The sequence below is a fragment of the Podarcis muralis genome, chromosome 2, assembly GCF_964188315.1.
Source record: "Podarcis muralis chromosome 2, rPodMur119.hap1.1, whole genome shotgun sequence".
Taxonomy (NCBI): Eukaryota; Metazoa; Chordata; class Lepidosauria; order Squamata; family Lacertidae; genus Podarcis; species Podarcis muralis.
In genome coordinates, this window is record NC_135656.1 from 74,955,629 (window position 1) to 74,976,448 (window position 20,820).

The 20,820-nt window shown below is 41.1% G+C and overlaps 1 protein-coding gene across 6 annotated transcripts; it reads right to left on the minus strand.

Annotated features, from left to right (window-relative positions):
• Positions 1–448: 448 nt before the first annotated feature.
• NEK4 (NIMA related kinase 4) lies at positions 449–20,131 on the minus strand. 6 transcript variants are annotated; one of them, XM_028718800.2, is made up of 17 exons: positions 19,802–20,130; positions 18,256–18,522; positions 16,602–16,799; positions 15,875–15,982; positions 15,637–15,675; positions 13,555–13,709; positions 12,852–12,981; positions 12,119–12,544; positions 10,776–10,829; positions 10,142–10,282; positions 9,602–9,736; positions 9,186–9,252; positions 7,573–7,679; positions 6,896–6,984; positions 3,755–3,954; positions 3,154–3,287; positions 449–2,010 (listed from the first exon to the last, which is right to left on the minus strand). In XM_028718800.2, exons 1-17 carry the CDS (start codon positions 20,018–20,020, stop codon positions 1,918–1,920), a joined length of 2,562 nt encoding a protein of 853 aa, XP_028574633.2. In that variant the 5' UTR covers positions 20,021–20,130; the 3' UTR covers positions 449–1,917. The 6 variants fall into 6 exon arrangements, with proteins under 6 accessions (XP_028574633.2, XP_028574637.2, XP_028574635.2 ...); XM_028718804.2 differs by lacking the exon at positions 16,602–16,799 and having other exon boundaries at positions 19,802–20,131; XM_028718802.2 differs by lacking the exon at positions 10,776–10,829.
• Positions 20,132–20,820: the final 689 nt, after the last annotated feature.

The following is a 20,820-nucleotide window of genomic DNA, read 5'->3' on the forward strand; positions in this document are numbered from 1 at the left end:
GACTTTTTATTGTCTTTTCCTAACCCCAATTAATTCCAGGTTTTGCAAACTCTATATTGAGTATACAAGTCAGTCATGTGAAAGGTTATTAAAAACTTTAGAAATGAAAATTAAAAAGTAGACTATAGCACAAGCATGTACTGTGAATAGTGTGTGTATACTTAACTGCATGAAACAGGACAAAAATGGAGCCAAAAGAAAAGCAAGCAACTGATTCGTCTGTGTACAAAACAGCTATGTAATGTACTCAAGCTACATCTATCTTCCATGTCATACTAAGGTACTAAACTTGTAGCCAAATTATTAGCCCATGGCTTTATCTAGCCAGGAGTCCTTCAAGACACATTTGCTGTGTAATTATAGCTGAAGGAAAGTACCATATGCACCATTCTTTTCTTTAATTGATAGCAGGATGAAAACCAGCTGGGTTTTTCCTAAGCAAGGAAAGTATTTTGATAAAAGTACTTTATTTTACCAAAAATTAGCCTCACTTTTTTAAAGTTAAACATTCACACATAAAGCAACAATACAGTACCAGGAAAGGGTTATTTTCTGTCTTGTTGGTCCCAAGGGAGATTATCATTTTGTAAGACCCAATTTATGCTGTTGCAGCAAAAAGCAAGCGGGGCAATGGATCAACCAGAGATAGCTTCCTAGACTTCATCAGAATTCCTGGGTTTCATCAGTTATAGGACATTTTATGGCAATTCATTCTACTTGAGTTCTCTGCAACTTAGAAGCTTGCTTATACCAGTCTAAATTGGGTTGTATCCAGAAATCTGCCCACATAAAATGAAGGGCAGGGCCGGTCCCTAAAGAAAGTTTGAATGGGGTGGGGAAGGGGCAGATCACAGAAAATTGGGCAGAGTCATCTTTTGTCAGGAAATTCTTTTGTGACCTACCAGGGAAAGGAGGTGGTGGTGAAGTCTTCTTATGCCTATCCCCCTTGGTGGTCAAATCTCTTGAGTATAGCCCATCATACAACATCCTTGAGGAAGGCCTGGAGCTCAGTGGTAGCACTTGTCTTTCAAGCAGAAGGTCCTGGGTTCATTCCCTAGCATCTCCAGATAGGGCTGGGTGAGACTTCCTGCCTGAAATGCTGGAGAGCCACTGCCAGCCAGTGTAGCCAATACTGAGCTAGATGGACCAATGGTCTGACTCTGTATAAAGCAGCTTCCTATGTTCCTCTCATAGATAAAAATGTGAAAAGCAGCAAGAGTCTTCTCTTTCTTGGCCCTATTCTTTCAAATGAAAATCCTAACTCACTGCAGTTGAGCACTAAAAACGAGCAAAGAGGCCATTTCTAAGGACATTTTGCTTAGAGTGCATAGAAAATATTGTAGCTACAAAAGCTGGGTGTTTGTTTTTAATCTGAATTTTAATAATTACGGTTGCAACAATAGTAAATGCTTCCAGTATCTACATATAAAGAACCTGTTCCTTAGATGGCTTATTCAAAGTATGGGATACAACAGGCTTACTCTGGTCTTGACTAAACATTTTTGGCATTTTCCTAATCTTACTACACTTGCATTGAAAGCCGGGATTAACGACATGCAAGACCTGGTCAAATCAGTGGGAATGGCTATTTGTGATTCGGCAGGATTGCAACCTTAAAAAACATCATTGATGATGTTTGAGATTTATGGTAATAATTTAATATGTAAAAAACTGAAAATATTAAGATGTACTACCTGTATAAAAAAATCCCTAAACACTGTTACTCACTTACCTGGAAGAAACATGTTGCTATTTGTAAAGCTAAACAAGCTCTACAGCAGGTAACAAATCAGTAAAGTAAAAATTGTACCCCACAAATCAGTTGTGTACAGGAAAATAAAAATCCACTGGGGTAAAAATTGTTGAATAAAGTCTTGCTCTTTTCTTCATAAAGAAATAGCTGAATTGAGGTTTCTGTCAAAGCTTCACATTTTCTTCCAAGAATTTTAAATGGCGGGCCTTTATGCTGTAAGAAGTATACTTTTCTCCCATGAGCTTCCGCAAATGCAGCTGTTCAGGGTAGGGGAAAAAAAGCTTTTATGTGTTGTAATTCAAAACACAAATGATTCTAGTGTGAAATATTCAGGCTACAGTCTTACGTAAAGTTAAATAACATCCTAAACATTGATATCTATAGGTTCAGGAATCCCTAACACTGAAACAGGATCAGATAGTTAGGCAGAACATCCCAAAGTGAACTTTTGGAAATTGCACAAATTTAGAGTAACAGTCAATTCACGTTTGACATTCAGTTAGCTATGGGTACTTTAGTCCATCAGTTACAGTGAGGTTAAACATGTTTAATTACATTGGTTTATGTATAGCATCGAATTGATTCTTTTGAATTATGGTGCTGAAGGAGACTTGAGAGTCCCATGGACTGCAAGAAGATCAAACGCATCCATTCTTAAGGAAATCAGCCCTGAGTGCTCACTGGAAGGACAGATTGTGAAGCTGAGGCTCCAGTACTTTGGCCACCTCATGAGAAGAGAAGACTCCCTGGAGAAGACACTGATGCTGGGAAAGATGGAGGGCACAAGGAGAAGGGGGTGACAGAGGACGAGATGGTTGGATAGTGTTTTCGAGGTTACCAGCATGAGTTTGACCAAACTGCGGGAGGTAGTGGAGGACAGAGGTGCCTGGCGTGCTCTGGTCCATGGGGTCACGAAGAGTCGGACACGACTAAACAACAACAATGTATAGCATCTAATTTCAAGTAGTGGCACTTCTGAGGTGCACGTAGATGGAAAGTATTCAAACTTTAAAATGGTGGCAGAGAGTGAAGCCTGTTCCAGAGGTTATCTGCAAAAGCCCCTTTGCAATAAATAGGACTCTGTCACTATTAATTTGCAGTTTATTCAAAAGGAAGCTCCATTGAGTTACCATGAGTGGTAAGAGGGAATAAGATTACACTGCGTCCATTAATTTCAATCACTGGAATTTAATCGTGACTAAAGTTATCTGGATTAGGAGTTGATCTGCATAAGAATTGTAGGACAAACAGGCTTGTTTTCAAAATAGTACATTATTTGGAGTTGTGCAAGGAAATATATGGTGGTTATTGGGAAATACATGGACTAGCTGTTTTAAATGCTAGATGAGAAAAAACCAGTGTTGAAGAGAGTTGCCAAGTGTGCAATATGAAAGACATACTTCTCTTTTCTGTTCGTCTTCCTCATCCATGACATCATACACCTTCTCTAGAAGCTTCACTCCAAGTCCTTGAACCACATCTGCTCTTAAGATCTCTACCAATCTCCTAACCTTTTCATGACCAGAGAGAACATCTAAAATAATAAGCAGAAACATATTAGATATCCTTAATTCTCTGTTTATTATTTTGTTTTAGTTGCCAGAAATCTAAATTGTAATTGTAGGAGTCCTGGTGGAACACTTTCCCTTTTATTCTGGTGCAAACAAATATCCATCTGAAGGACTTCCCAGACTTCAAATCTCAAATTTCATGCTTCACTATACAAACAACTTTTCCCAGTCCAGCATCAGTACCCTATTCTCACATGGGGCTTGGAGTTTGTAGTCTTGCTAAAGAGGGCATAGCTTTTTGCCATTTAAAATAAGGGGATGGATTAGAGGGCTTAGTTGTGCACTTCTCAACAGACAGAAGAGGTGGGGCAAACAGCCCTATTTCCCCTCTTTATAAGCAAACATTTTTAATTGAAATAATGTTCCTGCAATTCAATGGTACAGCACAATACCTAATCTGGGAATGATTCCTTTCAAACGTGATACAGACCTGAAGGAAACTCCTGCAACTGGAATTCATCTGGTTCTTCTGATGCTTTTCCATGTAATTTAAGGGTGTCTTTGTATTTCCTATTAAGCCGGAACTGCGATTCGGGAGCTAGTATTGCAGATTGTGAACAATTCTCTTTATTATCCATTTTTAGCGTTTGGGTCATTAGCTGCACCAAGTCATGCATCTCATTTGTTTTTCTGCAAAAGGTATAAAAATCTTAAGTTTTTAATGCACAATTTATGGGAACTTTTAACAGTGGGTTTAAGGCTACACAAAGAACTCTTTAATACTGATGGGGTATTAGGTTATTGTAATGGACAATTCTTATAGGTTGCTTGTTTCCTTGATCTGTTTCTATTCTGGTCGTCTTCCTTTTTCCTTAATTTGTCCTTATTTCTTCTCCTTCTCCCCACCTTAGAAAGCCCCTCCTTTAAGAAGCCCACATCAAACTTTGAGGATACCAGTCCCTCGTCCCACCCCCAGTGAGCAGGAACAACACACCCTGATCATTGGCTGAGCATTACATCTGAAGTGGAATCTGTCATTGAAATTCTACTCAGTATTGATCCAGAGCAGAACTCCAACGTATAGTTAGCAGAGTAAAAACTTAAACACGTTGCAGAATTCCCAGAAAATAGACCAGAGGCAATTATATTTCATCCAGCAGAGCTTTACTGCTACTGAAAGCAAATAAGCATAATGATCACTAATCCAATACATTCAGGATTGGCACTGTCCATAAGAAATGCAGTTGCAGCAGACCTAACTTAAACTTACAAAAACTTATAAGTCTAAACCTTAACACTAAGCATACTATGTACAGAACACCACACCAGAAGAAAAAGCGATAGAGAAAGTGAAACTCAGGCTCCTTCTGGCCTCTTATTATGGTCAGCATGACCTTGTAGGAGAGATAACAGAACCAGTTTAAGCCAGCTGTACTCAGCTGCTCTGAAGGAATAACCCAAACATCATGAAGTTTCTTTCACACAGGGCAGCTGTTAATTAGAATAGGAAAGATCTCTACACATCAGATCAAAACTTTCTGCACTAAGAAATGCAAACGGGTAGAATCATGGGTTATTTAACTCAACCAAACAACAGTTGGGAAGCCAAGGGCAAGCCTTGGCTCCAGTTTAGACATAACACTAAGTCATGGTTTGTTGCTCATACTCATTAGCAAGGAGGAGCAAAATGGGAGCTATCTTCACTCTGACTTGCTGCACACCTGCTGCTCTGCGCACTTTTGCCTCAGGTCCCAGCCACCAATGGCATATGGCCCTCAAGCTGCAGTGTTCCCACCCCTGGTTTTACTGTGGCATGTAAATGGGGCCAATATCTTAAAGAGAGGATAGCTGCCGAAATGCAGAGTGTGTCAAACCCATGGGAAATTATTTGCTCAGTAAGCCTAGATGCAGAGAGAGTGTAACAGTTAAGTAGGACATGGAAAGAAAAAGGATACTGAATAAACTGAATGTACCAGAACGTTATTTCTGTGAAAATAGATTTGGCTTGCATGAACGGATAGCCTTTGTGAAAGGCTGTTTTTTTCTGACTGAGGAAGTACTACTTAACATTTCTCTAATGCTTTTTTTAAAGTTCAAAGCACTTCACATACACTGCTAGTAATGCTTGCAACCTTATATAAAGGTCAAACAATATAGCAGATGTAGGGAAAGCAGAAAAGGGGATAGGGAGTGTGCGCAGGAAAGAGGAAAGAATGACTTGCTTAAGGCTGCCTAATGACTTTATAGGGAAGATGATATTTAAACCAGGAAATTCACAACTGCTTTAATAACACCAGTTTGAGCTGTCTAATCCTTAGATCCCAGCGATGTGTTTGATGGAGTGTCATACTGGGGAAAGGGTTTTCCCAGGATTAAGAGGGTTGTGTTTAAGGCAAAGATTACCAAGGCAGATTGAGTTAATAAAAATAATAATCTCAAAAACATTTTAATACCAATTTTTTAAAATTAATCAGCAGAAGAAAGTACATTGGCAAAAAGGGTCTTAATTTGACTAGCAATACGCAAAATTATGCTTATTAAAGCAGGGCATGTATTTTCTTTAATGTATGTATCTCACTTATACTGTACAACTTTTTTGTCTTTTTGTTTAAAAAAAACAACACTTGAAATGTGTTCAAAAGCATTTTTTGAGAAGTAGGTGAATGGCTGCAAGAAGTGGGTCAGTCCTTGTAAAACACTGACGCACATGATCAGGAGCTATGTGATAAGCATTGGAATTCTTATTTAAAGAACAGCAAAAAGAATTATCTAAAAATCTTTTTTAAAAACCATTCTATATCGAAGAATCTTTAATGCTTCCTGAAGCTAATTCAGAGAAACATTTCCCTGAGTCTTGAAGGGCAGGATGATCTGCCATCTGTGTGGCTGTGGTACGCAGATGCACAAATTGCTGTGAAATTCTACTCAATATTGATCCAGAGTAGCTTCCAATGTATAGTTAGCAGAGTAACAACTTAAACACATTGCAGGATTCCCAAAAAAATAGGCCAGAGGCAATTGTATTTCATCCAGCAGAGCTTTACTGCTACTGAAGGCAAATGTGCATAATCCAATACATTCAGGATTTGCCCTGTCCATAAGAAATCTAGTTGCAGTAGACATAATTTAAACTTACAATAACTTATAGTAAGTCTAAACCAGGCTTCCTCAACCTTGGCCCTCCAGATGTTTTGAGACTACAATTCCCATCATCCCTGACCACTGGTCCTGCTAGCTAGGGATCATGGGAGTTGTAGGCCAAAAACATCTGGAGGGCCGAGGTTGAGGAAGCCTGGTCTAAACCTTAACACTAAGCATATTGTGTACCACACCAGAAGGAAAAGAGATAGAGAAGTGAAAATCCAGGCTCCTTCTGGCCTATTATTATAGTCAGCATGACCTGACAGAAAGAGATAACAACCAGTTTAAGCCAGCTGTACTCAGTTTCTCTGAAGGTATAACCCAAACATGAACTTTCTGCTTGTTTCTTTCACACAGAGAAGTTTTCATAACCATCTTGAATTAATTAGAATAGGAAAGATATCTACACATCAAATCAATATTTTCTGCACTGAGAAATACAAACTGGCAGAAATACACTGAATGAGTACGGTTAAGGGAGAAGCCTTACCCTTCTTTACTGTCTCCATCTGATCTCTCTGTGGAGCTGGTGGAAGAGCTTAGTTCATCTTCAGTAGAGCAACCAATTAAGCTCTTTGTCTGTTGAAGGCAAAACATGTATTTCAAGCACAAGAAACTATAGACAAAACAGTAGCACAGCCCCCCAATATCTCTTCTTGCAAAAAGGCATTGATTTTAGGGGGGTGTATACAATTCTTGCCATATTCTGTAAAGTAATACTGGCTTGGAACCTATTTAGAGGCTAATAACAGAATATACATTTGTGGAAAGCTGTTCAAACCAGGTGCACAAAATCACTGTGATAATGGAAAAGGCTTCTTATTTTTGTAGATGCTACTGCTACTGCTACAAGAGCAAGGTTTCTTCTTTGAGTTGCATTGACTTTTCCAACACGGATTGGGCAAAACTGTGTCACAAGTTGCATGTGCCAAATCATCTAGTGTATTTTTCAGGATAAGAATTTTTTTGCACAGGTTTTTAAAAGTGAGTTTGACAGCAGTCAATGGCAATAGAATTCAACATTACTAGCAGGAAATGCTTTCTAAAACAATCCAGTCTGTTTGGAAAGACCACCATGTGAAGGACATTGTAGTGCTGTAAAGCATGTGAGTGACAGCTTTGAAAGCCAGCAACTTTGAATGTTGCAAATGCATGATTTCTGCTTACCTCACAGATTGCAATATCTGATGAAAAGTGAGCAATTTGAACATGATCATCTTCTGGAACTTTTGTTTCTGTGGCTGCACTGTGAGAAGCTCTTCTTGCAGCAGGCCCTGAAAAGGGGTAAATTAAAAGCATTTAGAATCTACTCTTATTTTGCTTGTTCACATTCATTCACATGCTATCTCTGCCAATACACTCAAAGTGATTTATAACAAAAATGGAAAATAAAAAGTTAAAATAAGACAGCAGCATACTTGGAAAGCAAAATACACAGCACAAAGATGTTAACTTATGAAAACCTGGGAGGCTTTAAAGCAAATCAGCTCATTTCTTTAAAAAGAGGCAAGTAAGGTAGACCACTGGACTTCAAAAGGTAGGGAATTCCATACCTGAGTAGTTATGGCCAGTTATGTTAAATTCTGAACTTGAAGCTGCTTAATTATTAATATTAATAATAATAAAAAAAATTATTTATATCCCGCCCTCCCCAGCCGAAGCCGGGCTCAGGGCGGCTAACAACAATCAAATCATTAAACAATCAAATAATCCAACATTCTAAAAACATTTCATTATAAAAATTAAGAGTTTCTGGGTCAGTCTCAAGGGCAGCCCCACGTAGAGCGAGTTTCAATAACCCAGTCTGGAGGTGACCGTCGCGTGGATCACAGTGGCTAGGTCAGGGCGAGAGAGATAAGGGGCCAACTGCTTAGCTTGGCGGAGATGAAAAAATGCCGCCTTCGTTATAGCTGTAATCTGCGCCTCCATAGAGAGGGAGGTATCGAAGATTACACCCAAACTCTTAACGGACGGTGCTGGCACTAATTGACCCCTGCAAGAGATGGGAGTTGGCCCCTCAATCCCATATCGTCCCGTCCCAGCCAGAGGACCTCTGTCTTCAAAGGATTTAACTTCAACCGGCTCCCACGTAACCATGCAGCCACAGCTTCCAAACATCTGGTCAGTGTGTCTGGGGCCGAGTCAGGATGGCCATCCATCAACAGATAGAGTTGGGTGTCATTGGCATACTGATGGCAACCCAGCCCAAAACTCCGGACAAGCTGAGTGAGGGGGTGCATAAAGATGTTAAAAAGCATCAGGGAGAGTATCGCACCCTGAGGCACTCCACACACCAAGGAGTGGCACGATAACAATTCCCCCCCAAGCGCCACACAGACATTTGCCTGGATTTCATATTGATGATATGCAACAGAGCCTAGTTCAGAGTCTTTCAAAATCACTCTGACAAAGTGGTTCTAGTCCACCATGCCACAACAAATTTGTTAGTCTTTTAAAAATGCCACCTGACTTTTTTCTTCCTTCCTTTTCTGCTGTAAACAGACTGACATGGCTGCACCTCTGTCATTTATCCTTTGACCAAATGCAAATTTGGATGTTTGATCCCCATCCCTGCCAATTATGACCTGACCTCTCTACCTTTAAAAACATACCGTACTTATAACTTTGAGCAGCCATGAAAATTTGGTGGGTGAGTGTTCTGTCTCAGTTACAGCCATTTGTTATTTGTGAAGATACACTTTGGGCAGTGATTGCAATGAAAATGTGTTATAGCTAAGAAATTGCACCATATGCTTAAAAGGGGCAAAGAAGTTAGTTACCAAAAGGAAGCATGTCTTCCTGAGATTGCTTTAGTCTCCTCCTCTCTCGTGCCGACAGTGGTCGATCCTTTAAAATAAGTAACAGTGATATCAGAACCAAGATATGTGGCTTTGTAGTCTGTCATAATTGACCCGTCGATATGTAAAACATAACTGAAAACTGAAGTTTCCAAGACAGTCAATACTTCACTACCTTTTCTCCACTGACTTATTCTACAAGGTTGATATAGGCCTTCAGGAAAAGAATATAACTTCTTTACTATAAAAGAAGTTTGCCAACCCTGTACTAAGTAGGTTTACAGATCTATGATGGCAAAGTAAATACACTGTAGTCTATGCATTGAAACAATGCTGAATCTGAGGCTTCAAAGAAAAACGGATAACATTAATATGCTAAAAATGTGTCTGCAGCAAACCTTAGAAACTGCCACTTCGGTACTTCCAGATCTGTTTATAGCCCTTGTAACTGCAGCATCCTGCTTGTCTGCGTTGTCTCCTCTTGTCTTTGCATTCATGTCAGGAGCAGCAGGCAATGGTCGAGGACCTGTATCCTTAAAGGGAGAAAAAGCAGCTATGTAAAAACATTTTTTTCTGCTAAGAGGTTAGCTATAAAAGCACTCATCCTTCAAGGCTGGACATAAGGATTCCTCTATACGACCAACTCCAAGTCAATACAAATAATCAGGCAGGTAGTTCTGCTCCACTTTTTGTACACCAACAATCTAATTCTGTACATTGCAGAAAGCATAATATTATTTACTGTATATTATCAGCACGGGTATTCTGTTACCCAGTTGTCATTAGCAACACTTCTAAAAAAGTTGAGACACCTCTTTGCCCTTTGAAAAAGCATACTCTTTTAAAACATAATGAATCTAGAGGTGCCAATAGAAAATAAAAAGATGCTGCATTTTAATTAAGGAGCGTTTTCTCTTTTTCACCCTCTCTGAACATACCTCAAATTGCTCTCTTTTCTTCTGCCGTTGCTGTCGTGACAGGGAAGGCTCGTGAACAGATCCCTGGGGCTGAAAACAGGGGGCGCTTTCGTTTTGAACTGCACTGTTAGCTCCTCCCGAACTTCTGAAGGAGGCTTCAGCCTAAGAATAAACCCAAAACTCTTTGTATATGCTTTCCAGATTCAAAGTGAGGACACAGCTATCAAGGACTATTAACTATGACAAGTATATTCTGGCTCCACTGCCAAATACAGCATGTATCTCTGAATACCAGTTACTAGGAATTGCAAGAAGGGAGAGCGCTGTTGCACTCATGTCCTGCTTGCAGGCTTCCCAGAGGCATTCAGTTGCCTACTGTGAGAACAGGATGCTCGACCAGATGGGCAACTGACCTGACCCGGAAGGGTTCTTCTTACAATCCAAAGTATACACACGTTTGAAAAGTGCCACCAGGGACCCATAACTATCACCTTTTTCTCATCCTCATCACCAAACCTACACAATTCCTTTATGTAGTCAACAGCATTTATGTAGCCACCCAGGTATTTTACATTCATTTGTAGAACAATTTTCCAAAAGAAGCCACCGGTTTAATTTCACATGCCTTGCAGAACCAAAAAATTTGACTACTTACCAGAACTTCTACAGGCACAAATGGTGCTAGAAGTTTGTCAGTAGAATCCAGACTCTGGAAAGAGAATTTACTGCATTTTCATTGACTTTTACCAATCATGATACTAGCTAAAAGTGTGGTGTAAACATTAGCAAAACAAATGAGCAAATTATTTGAAATGCCCCATTACTGTAAAATAGAAAGGGTAGGAGGAGTGGCTGGCTACATAGTATCCAAGTGTCACTTCTCTGAGCCCAGGAAAAACACTGATATCACTCCTCTGTCTTCTTCCCCACCTTGGCTAGATAGGGACCTGGCTTGTTCTGTTCTAACACTGCTTCCAATTAGCACCAGTGAGTCTCACAAGACAGGGACACCCTGCATAGAGACAGGGAAATAGGTGTGCAAAAACATCCTCAGACAACATAAACCATTTCACTTCATTGTTTTCCAATGGCCCAAGCCAAGGCACTCTGGGATCTCCAGTTCCAGGGGAAGTGTCTCCTCCCTCCTCCCTCCATACATGCTTGAACCCCAGAAAGTGGGGATGAGCTGATGTTCAAGGAGGAGGACAAAGAGTAAAAAAAAAAGACCATATGAGGTATGTCCAAGTCCTTATGGTCACCTAAAAGAGCTGTTTATAGCTTGGGTCATGTTGATTAGTTGTATCTGATGCTGTTTCATCACAACGTGGGACTTCCTCCTCTCCCCATGCACCTTCAAAATCTGCCCTGGAGAGTTCCCCAACGCTCTGGAGCAAATTTTGGAATAGTGGCACTGGATACATCCCTACATGACTAAAAGAATAACAAACTAAACATAGCAACCTCTTTTCTGCTACTTCTGTATGTAAGGCTTTGGACTGAGGCCCAATATAAAGGTCATTCGGCCCTTGGATCTGAACCCTCAAGTTTGATGACACAGCTGGTTTGTATATCTGACGGCTTCAATCATCTTCAAAATAATGCCTAAGTATGTGTTTAACAATGACAATGAAATGTCAATAAACAGAACAGTGCACTGTATTGTGGGGGGGCTGTCTTGAAAAAAGCAATCGCCTTTTCAAAAGGGGGCGGGCATCAGATTAGTGAGAAAGGGTATATAAAATGATGATAATAAATTGTAGCAGAAATGTAAAGTCATTCATGGTCACTAAAACATTTTGTCCTCAGTTCCACCCTTCCTCCAACCACCCTTGTGCTGTGCAAGAGCTCTGCAGCTGCTTTATCTGAAACAAAGAGCTAGTGTAGCTATGTCCTAGATCAATTACCGACAAAAACCCAGTGCCATTAGTTGTTGGTCCTATTTCCAAAATCTTTGCAGCTTCTATTACATTCCTCTGTGTTATAAGATAAAATAATTACTTTATCGCTCGTGTCTGGAATCTCTGAAACAGGTTGCAGAAGTTTCATGGTATCATCACCATCAGCTGTGGTATCAATAACACCCTTTTTAATAGCTACAGTTTCCAGACATGGATTTGTAATGCTCTGCAACCTTTCTTCCTTACACTGTGGTGCGTTTATTCCTATTTCAGACTCTGCTTCACTGGGAATACTTGAGCTACGGGGCTTTTTATCCCCTGTGAATGTTCCTGCAAGCGTCTGTTTGCTTTCAGAGTTCCTCTTTTCCAACGGAACAATAACTATGTCCACTTTGCTCATTGTTGCCACTGACATGTCCGCGCTGTTCAACCCATTTGTGTTTGCGCTTTTTTCAGGCTCAGGTGCCAGTTTGTTCGAGGAAGAAACCTGAAAGGTTTTATTATGGATTAGACATTTCTCTTCATTCTGTAATTAAAATGAAGGGGGGGGGAGAATAGAATTAATATACTAATCCCATTAAACATTTTACTCAAATGGAATTTCAAGAGCCCATTTATTTTTTTTATCCCATGCAAAATGGCTGGATTCAGAAATGCCTGAAGACGACAGGAGAGCCTTCTCCAGCTGCTGAAAGATGCCTTTGTCCAATTTTCAAGCTGCAGCCCCCCTTATATTCAGCCCCCTGCACCATAACTCATCCCATCCAGCAGTGTCTCCATTTAACTCTGGATCCAGCGCTCTAAGTCGAGTTAAGAACTAAAATCTAACTCACCCTTTTAGATTTCCTGGAATGTTCATTAGGAAGCTTCTGGGGTGTTACATTTCCATTTTTCAATTCAGCATCTCCTGAGGAGCTCTGGGGTTTGACTTCAGACATTTTCTTATGATTTTTGGCTGTTTTCCTTCAAGGCAAAGGTAGGAAATGCAAACATTAAGGAAACTACAGAATTAAAAGATTTGAGGAAGTATTGTCTTGCAACAAATCAAGGTTGCCTCCGGTCCCTATGTATGCTTTCAGAGTACTTTCTGAAAGAACGACACATGCAACAAACGCCTATACTTCTTGCTGTATATCCATATCAATATATGGGTGTAGATAAGCTTTAGGTAGCCCACCTATAAGAATGAAAGAATTGCCTTGCTGGATCAAGACTGCAACCAGCCTAACACCCCAACAATGGCCAAATAGATGCTATGCATCAAAGGACATGGCTTGTTTGTTCCTGACATCCATCTATCAGAAGCAATCAGAACCAGTCACAAATACATTTGGCTTGTCATTTCTAATATCCTTTGACGCATCTATCATCTATGAATATTTCTGTTCATTTCAGCCACATTGCTACACATTACAGATTACACATTACCCTGTGCTACACATTACAGAAACCCAGTAATCAACAAAAAAAACAGCTATTCCAACAACTGCACTGAACTCCTTGCACAACGTAATTTGTCATTTAAACATTTCTTACGCCTTTGTAGCTTCCAAAAACAGAGAGATTTGGTGCTTGATGTAGGGTTGCCTTAGGATGCTTCTCACACTGGGCCTCTCCTCTGGCTTTTTACTAAGCATCGTTCTTATTAGCTCTTTCAAGTGCATGCTGTAATCTTTTGGCATGGGTGGCAGCTGTTAAGAGAAGCAAAACTAACTTTATGGGACTTCTTTGGCTGGCTATAAAGTCATGATGGGAAAACCCCCATGATGAACGTCCATTCATGGCATTACATCAGTCATTCAGATATAACTCAAGCCTTGGATATGCTTTTCCAAAAGGCAGCGTTTCTTCAGAAAATGCACATCACATGCATCAGGCAACCTGCAAAGCAGGGCTGGAACGCTCCAGCTGGCTGTAGCAACCATTCAGCTTGTTTCTTAGGGTAGGAAACGTCAAGGTTCACTCTCACATGCACATGGATTACTGCTGCTTCTGTCACTGCCTGTAGGCTGCTCTTTTGTACTTCTCTCTCTACTGGGGCACAAAGTGTACTGTATTATTGTGCTCATGTGGCACTTATCCTTTGCATGGTGTGGGCCACACCTTTTAGTGTGTCACATTACAAAAATATTGGAGCAGGGAGGAGCACATGCATTTGAAATATGCACTGCCAAGATGCAAGATCTGAGGAGCTACATGGCAAAAGACCAGAGTAGCCCAAGGCAGCTGTTCAGCCTTCCAAAGCAGATCTGGCTGGCTATTCTCCATTATTCCTCAATGATATTTGATGGCCAGAGTATGTATGAGAGAGACAACAGCCAGTCTAGGAGAAAACTGTGTTGTTGGTCTCCTACCACAAAACTGCAGGTAAGCAAGCTTCTGGATGGTTGTGCCTAGTGGAGATCAAGTTTTGAACACTTAGGATAGTATGCAGAGCATGAAGGAGAGGTCTAGAGTGTAAATGGGAGTTTTTACAATGGTTCCAGTGAATATTCACCGTGAAAACCAGAGTTGCTACACTCCTCTCTTGGTGCTGCTATGCTACCCAGGCTAAGCCATGGTTTGCATCATGTGCAAACCCATGCTCTTGGCTTGTCACATTTGAATGCTTGTAGTTTGTTTGAGGGAGACAAACCAGGAACCTGGGTATGCACCTAATGATAAGCCAAACCATGGCTTAGCTCAGAGTAGCACAGCAGCACCAGGACCAGGAGACAAGTGAAGCAGCTACAATTTTTGTTCTGGGGACCTATGCACTTGCTTCTTCTCACTAAGCCACAATTTGACATGACACACATTTTAATGCACAGACTATTGCTTCTATTACTATTTATCATTAAAATCTTAAAAATTACGTTCTTATGCTTATCGCTTTCATGCTAGCAAGGTAACTTTGGTATATGTGGGTTGCCTCAGGTGACTGGCATCACTTAAGAAAACCATCTGTGTTCTAAAAGGTTCAATCTTTCCTGCTTATTCACATGATCTGTGTCACACATGAATAGTTAGGCGAGTCACTGAAAAAGAATTATTACTGAATGTGGCTTAATAACAAGAGCTAGACTCCTTGTACAGCATCCCTGAGAACATTCCTGCTCTAAGCAGACATTCTCATGGTACCACAGGCAGTGAGGGTGAGCAGAATCATTACTGTGCTGGCTGGACTCCTCAGTTACAGTCAAAGGCAGCTGGTATTGCAACAGAAGCAATAGTGCCTTTGCTCCTCTTTCTCTGCACTGCAGCCTGATAGAATGACTACCACTAAATTAATGTTTTAAAGCAGGGATGGGGAACCTGTGGCCCTCTAGATGCTCTTGAAAACTATTATCAATCCCAGCCAGCATGGCCAACAGTCAAGCATGATGGGAGCTGCAGGCTAACAATATCTAGAGAGCCACAGCTTCCACCCGTGGCACGTCTTAGAATAAGTTTAATAGACCAGTTAACATAACACTACTGGTGTATTTAAAAAGACATTAATTTTCAGGTTTCCTTAATATCAGCATGCATTCATATCACACACCAAACAACAAGAAAGCACACACACTCTATCCTTACACTTAAGACTGGGTTTTTAAATCAAAAGGGTTTTTTTTGTTAAACATGCTGAGAACTTACTGCACATGTGGTGCTTGAGGATATCCCAGGGATTCTACACTGAAAAGGAAAGCATTTTCCTTTCTTCAGCAGTACAGTTTATATCCATTATGTCCTTAGATAATAGCCTATTACCTAGTCTACACGCAGTTTTTTGCAACATACAAGGCGACAGGGAAATTCTTGCACATATGGATACTTCAGCAAGTATGAATAATGGCCCACAATTAGCGTAACAAAAATGATAAAGGAATGTTACCTTTCCTTCAATAATTCGATATACTAAGGAGTTCATATCTTTAGCATTGAAGGCGTGCTTCAGTGTGGCCATTTCATAGGCACAACAGCCCAAAGCCCAAACATCAGACTGAAAGCAAAAGCAGAAAAAACATGTGTACTAGAGGTTATTTAAAACAGAATCAGACAACACATTAGCAGGCCATTTCACAACTTGGAAAGGGAGCCACAAGCACACATAGGCTTCTGGATTGTGGTCAATTTGTTTCACTAAGGTTTCTTCTAACAAAGGCATACAGCTTATGGACAAATGGAATCTTTGTTTTATCAAAGTAAATAGATAGTGGAGGAAGGAATTGCTTTTGCTTAGCTGGGAAAGGACACTGGATTCTTGTGAACACATGACGAATACATCAGCTATTTTTTAAATGGCATGTAAAAGTTTTAGACAGCTAAACGCTTTGCCTGAACTGTACAGTATTTCTCACACAAATATAAAAGGCAATTAGTATACTACCTTGAACCTTAATTCAAGCTCACATTCATCAAAATAGATGTAAAGACTTAGAATTCCTGTAGTTTTAATAGCCACTCAATAGAACTAAGTTGGTTTTCAATTACATCTCTTAGCTTGCTGTCAAATCCAAAAGTAGAAGCAAGCATCATTGAATTCATTGGTCTACTTCTGATCAAACTTAAAACCATGTTGCAGCTTGGAAAAGGAGTTCACAACACATAATATACTTTACCTTATAATTGTAAGGCTTGTTAGAGAACAACTCAGGGCTCATGTAGTAAGGTGTGCCAATGAGAGTACTAGCCATGTCATACTGATTTTCCAACACTCTAGCTATTCCCAGATCTCCCACTTTGATGATATTTGAACGTGTCAGGAATACATTCTGAGTTTTGAGATCTCTGTGCAGAATGTGCCTTTCGTGCAAATACTGAAAAATAACATAACAGTATTTACAAATCTCTAACTCACAGCCTAGGTTACCTCACAGAGTTACAGTACTGCATGCATAAAAAGAAATTCTCTTGTGCACACCACTCTTGAGTTCTTCAGGGGGGGAAAGCAGGGTACTGTACATTAAATCAGCCTTCCACAACTGGGTGTCTCCAGATGCTTTTAAACTCTCTCTTCAGCTGACCTCTGCAGGTCTGATGAGGAAGGAGTTATTGCCCCATCCTTTCTCATCCCCACCAGTGAGTGTGGCTCTCACCCCCTTCAGTGCTGTGTCTACTTAAAAAAAGAGAAAAAGTGATGCACGACCAAAAATTTTTGCATGGTCTAGATGACTGACCATGCTGGCTGAGGTTAATGGGAGCCCAACATCTGGAAAATAATTTAAAGTAGACGCAGCACTGAAGTGGGTGGCGAGGTTTCAACACCTTTGCACAACTCAGCTCCCTAGTGTAGAGGCAAAATGCTTCCCCACTGGTCATCAGGCCCATCATTTGATGAGTGGGGAGGGAACAATAGGCTCCTTCCTCAGCTAATCTGCATGGATCAACTGAGAAGAGAATATGTGCATGTGACTGGAGGTGGCTCAACCTAATGATGGCTTGTGGCCCTCAGAGGGTTGACAAAGGCTGGATGTGGACCTCAAGTAAAAAAAAAAAAGTTAGCTACACCTGGTCTAACTGGATCAAGACTATCCAAGAATATTTGAAAGACTCCACACTTTTATGTTCTACACAGAACAGCTAGGATGTTAGAAAAGATAGATTTTAGATTGATTAGAAACATGCATAGGTGGCAATAATACATTTACCTACTACGTTGCTACGTATATCTTATTAAAGGATTACAATCTAAAAGAGGTTCAAGTCATGCCAAAATTCTAGGAAAGGTTTATTTAAATTTAAGAGACTAAGTAAGAATCAACTGTTTCAGATGCAAAGTTACGTTACCTCTGAGGGGCTTCTGCTGGTTCCCTCACTGTGAGAAGCAAAGTTACAGGGAACCAGGCAGAGGGCCTTCTCAGTAGTGGCACCCTCCCTATGGAACGCCCTCTCTTCAGATGCCAAGGAGATGAAGAATTACACAACTTTTTGAAGACATCTGAAGCATAGCTGTCAACTTTCAGATTTGAAAATAATGGATCAGCAGCCTCGAAAATAAGGGATCCGCAGCCTCACCTGTCCCGGGGACAGTCTACGGGATATCTAACAATCCAGGATAGCAGTGGGAAGCAGCGGGAAATGGCGCTGGAATAAGGGAATTTCCCGCAAAAGAAGGGAAGGTTGACAGCTATGATCTGAAGGCAGTCCTGTATCGAGAGGCTTTTAACGCTTGATGTTTTTATTAAGTTTTTAGATATGCTGTAAGCCACCCACAGTGACTGGGGAAACCCAGCCAGAAGGGCGAGGTATAAATGATAAAATTATTATTATTACCTGCAAAGCCATAGCAATCTGAACAAACCATTCCACCACCTGACTTTCAGGCAAAAGCTTTCCTTTCTGTTCTTTCAGCTTATGATATAGGTCCCCTCCTTCACAGAAGCCCATGACAATGTATAGGAGGCCATCTTCCCCTTCCCAGGACTCCCTATAGGTGACTATATTAGGATGCTTTAGCTGAGACAGCAGTTGGGCTTCTTGTTCTGCTGATTTTCTCTCACGACTTGAGGCATGTTTAAGGTTCAGCCTTTTGATAACATACTGCAGAAATGAAAAAAAAAAGTTTTGATATATTTAGTAGGTTTAAAAATCCAGCATGTAAGTCTACTCTGTAGAAGTCCAACTAATTTTAATTGAACCTTTATCCTCATACTGGACTCGGTCCAGAAAATCTAATTACTTTTACTGTTACAATCAATGGAGTTTAAGCTAACTGCAACTAAGTTGTCCAACTAACGTCAACATAACTTGAAGCACTGCTAACATTTTCTGGATTGAGGCCAAAGTGTTTTGGATCAGAATGTTTAAAAATATGTTTGTACCCTTTGATCCCAAAGTTATACTTGAAGGCAGTGGTCCCAATCCAGTTGCACTGACTCTAACATAGGCTGAAATCTCATACCCTTGTGATGAAGCCCCACTGAACACAGTCAGACTTGCCTCTGAATAGACATGCATAGGATCGCACTGTTAGAATCCGTGCAATTATTCCATAGGCTAGGCATTTCAGGAAAAAAATATATTTTTGTAACTGACTTAGAATATGTTATAAATGAATGCTACATTCATTTAATAAAGCCCTGTGGTATCATCAGATCCAAGAAGATCCCCAAAAGCAGCTTATGCTGAGGAGACGTTTTTGCAACTTAACCAACAAGGGGCAAGATGGAAATGAAAGTATAAAAGAATGTCAACGCAGCACCCTCAAAATGCAACAACTGTCAGATTTTCAGCTGCTTAACTCCTGCGAAATAATGAATCGCAAACGCTCAATATCACCCTAACATAACAACCCTCTTCACTGGGGTTTCCCCTCCCTTACTGCCCCTCTTGTTCACCAACTATCTATTGCCTAATTGAAGAGTAAGGTTATTACCCCTCTACCAGGTCGCTCAACCATTGCTAGCGTGTTCTTTCTTTCAGCAGATCAAGATGACAGCAAAAACTGCAAGGTGTTGTTGTTTTTAGCGGGGGCAATTAGAATAAGATCTCATGTATTTTCTAGAGTTAAGCTTTTACCTCTATCTTCACTGTACGTTTTATTTTATTTTATTGCTGTGGCTGATGCAAATAAAGATTCTTCTTCCACCTTTGCCTGACGGGTGGGAAACCTGCGGCCCTTCAGGTGTGTTGGGCTCCCAACTCCCGTCAGTCCAGCCAGCATGGAGAGCGGGCACGGAGGGCAAGACAGAGGCAGCCCGACACCTCCTGGGTGTTCACCTGCGCTGCTTTCGCAAAGTCATAGCAAAGGCTCGTCAATGCTGCCCTGCTGCCCGACCCCATTTCAGACCCCCTCCTCTCGGGCTGCTGCCCTCCGTACCTGTTTGTTGTCCTGCCGGTGTCTCACCAGGCTCACTTCCCCGTAGCTGCCCTTCCCCACGGCCCTCACGAAAGCGTACTCGCCGACGGGCATCCTCGCAGGGTCCCGCGGCCGGCACGGGAGGGGGGGGCGCCTACGGAAGCCGCCCCCCGCCCGCCAACCGCAAGGACGCGGCAGCCGATGCCATAGAGATAGAGCTACAAAACCTCCGGAGACCATAGAGAGCACCCTCCTTCGGTGGGGAAGGGAAAGGAAAAGACAAAAAAGAGCGCCTTGCTGTCTATGGTAGTGATCCTGGTCGCTGCAGCGGCCATCTTGGACCCGGGCAACATTCCTTGACTTGCGCATGCTCCTCTTTTCAATTCGTTGGCGCCTGTCTCGCGCGGGTGGGTTGAACCCGCTTTCGTCTCGCCGAAAGTCTGACGTGCCGCTGCTGTCTTTGATTCCGGCAGATCAGGGGTTCCCAAGCTTTTGTTTCTCACGGACCACTTGAAAGTAGCCGAGAGTCTTGGCTTCAGTTCTACTGAACTAATTTGTTTGACGTTGCTTTTGGTAGCGATGGAGTGTAACGACTTCTTCGATTGCGACGATTCTCAATTGCTTTCTTTGCTGCTTATGTTATGCTATTTTATTGCATTACAACTTTAATTCCATAGAATTCAAATTGCAATGTAGTAAAAATACAATATAAGAAGCAATAAAAGTGTAGCTTTAAAAATCAATATGGATAACGTGGACGTGTCACAGACCACCACAATGAAATTTGAATATTAGTGAGGACCAGTTTGGGAACCACTGCCTTAACCTGAACCTTGCTGAGGGGGATGGGATTAATTTGGAGCATGATTTTTTTTAAGTTCAGGGCAGATGTCTCCTCTGCTTTGAAAGGGTTGTTCCCTTGTTCTTTGACATCATGCTGCGTGCCTTTAGATTCTTGTGTGCATTGGATTACACTCCAATCCTGCATAATGTTTACTTCGAAGTAAATTTTGCTGCATTCAGTAGGACGTGCATCCAAA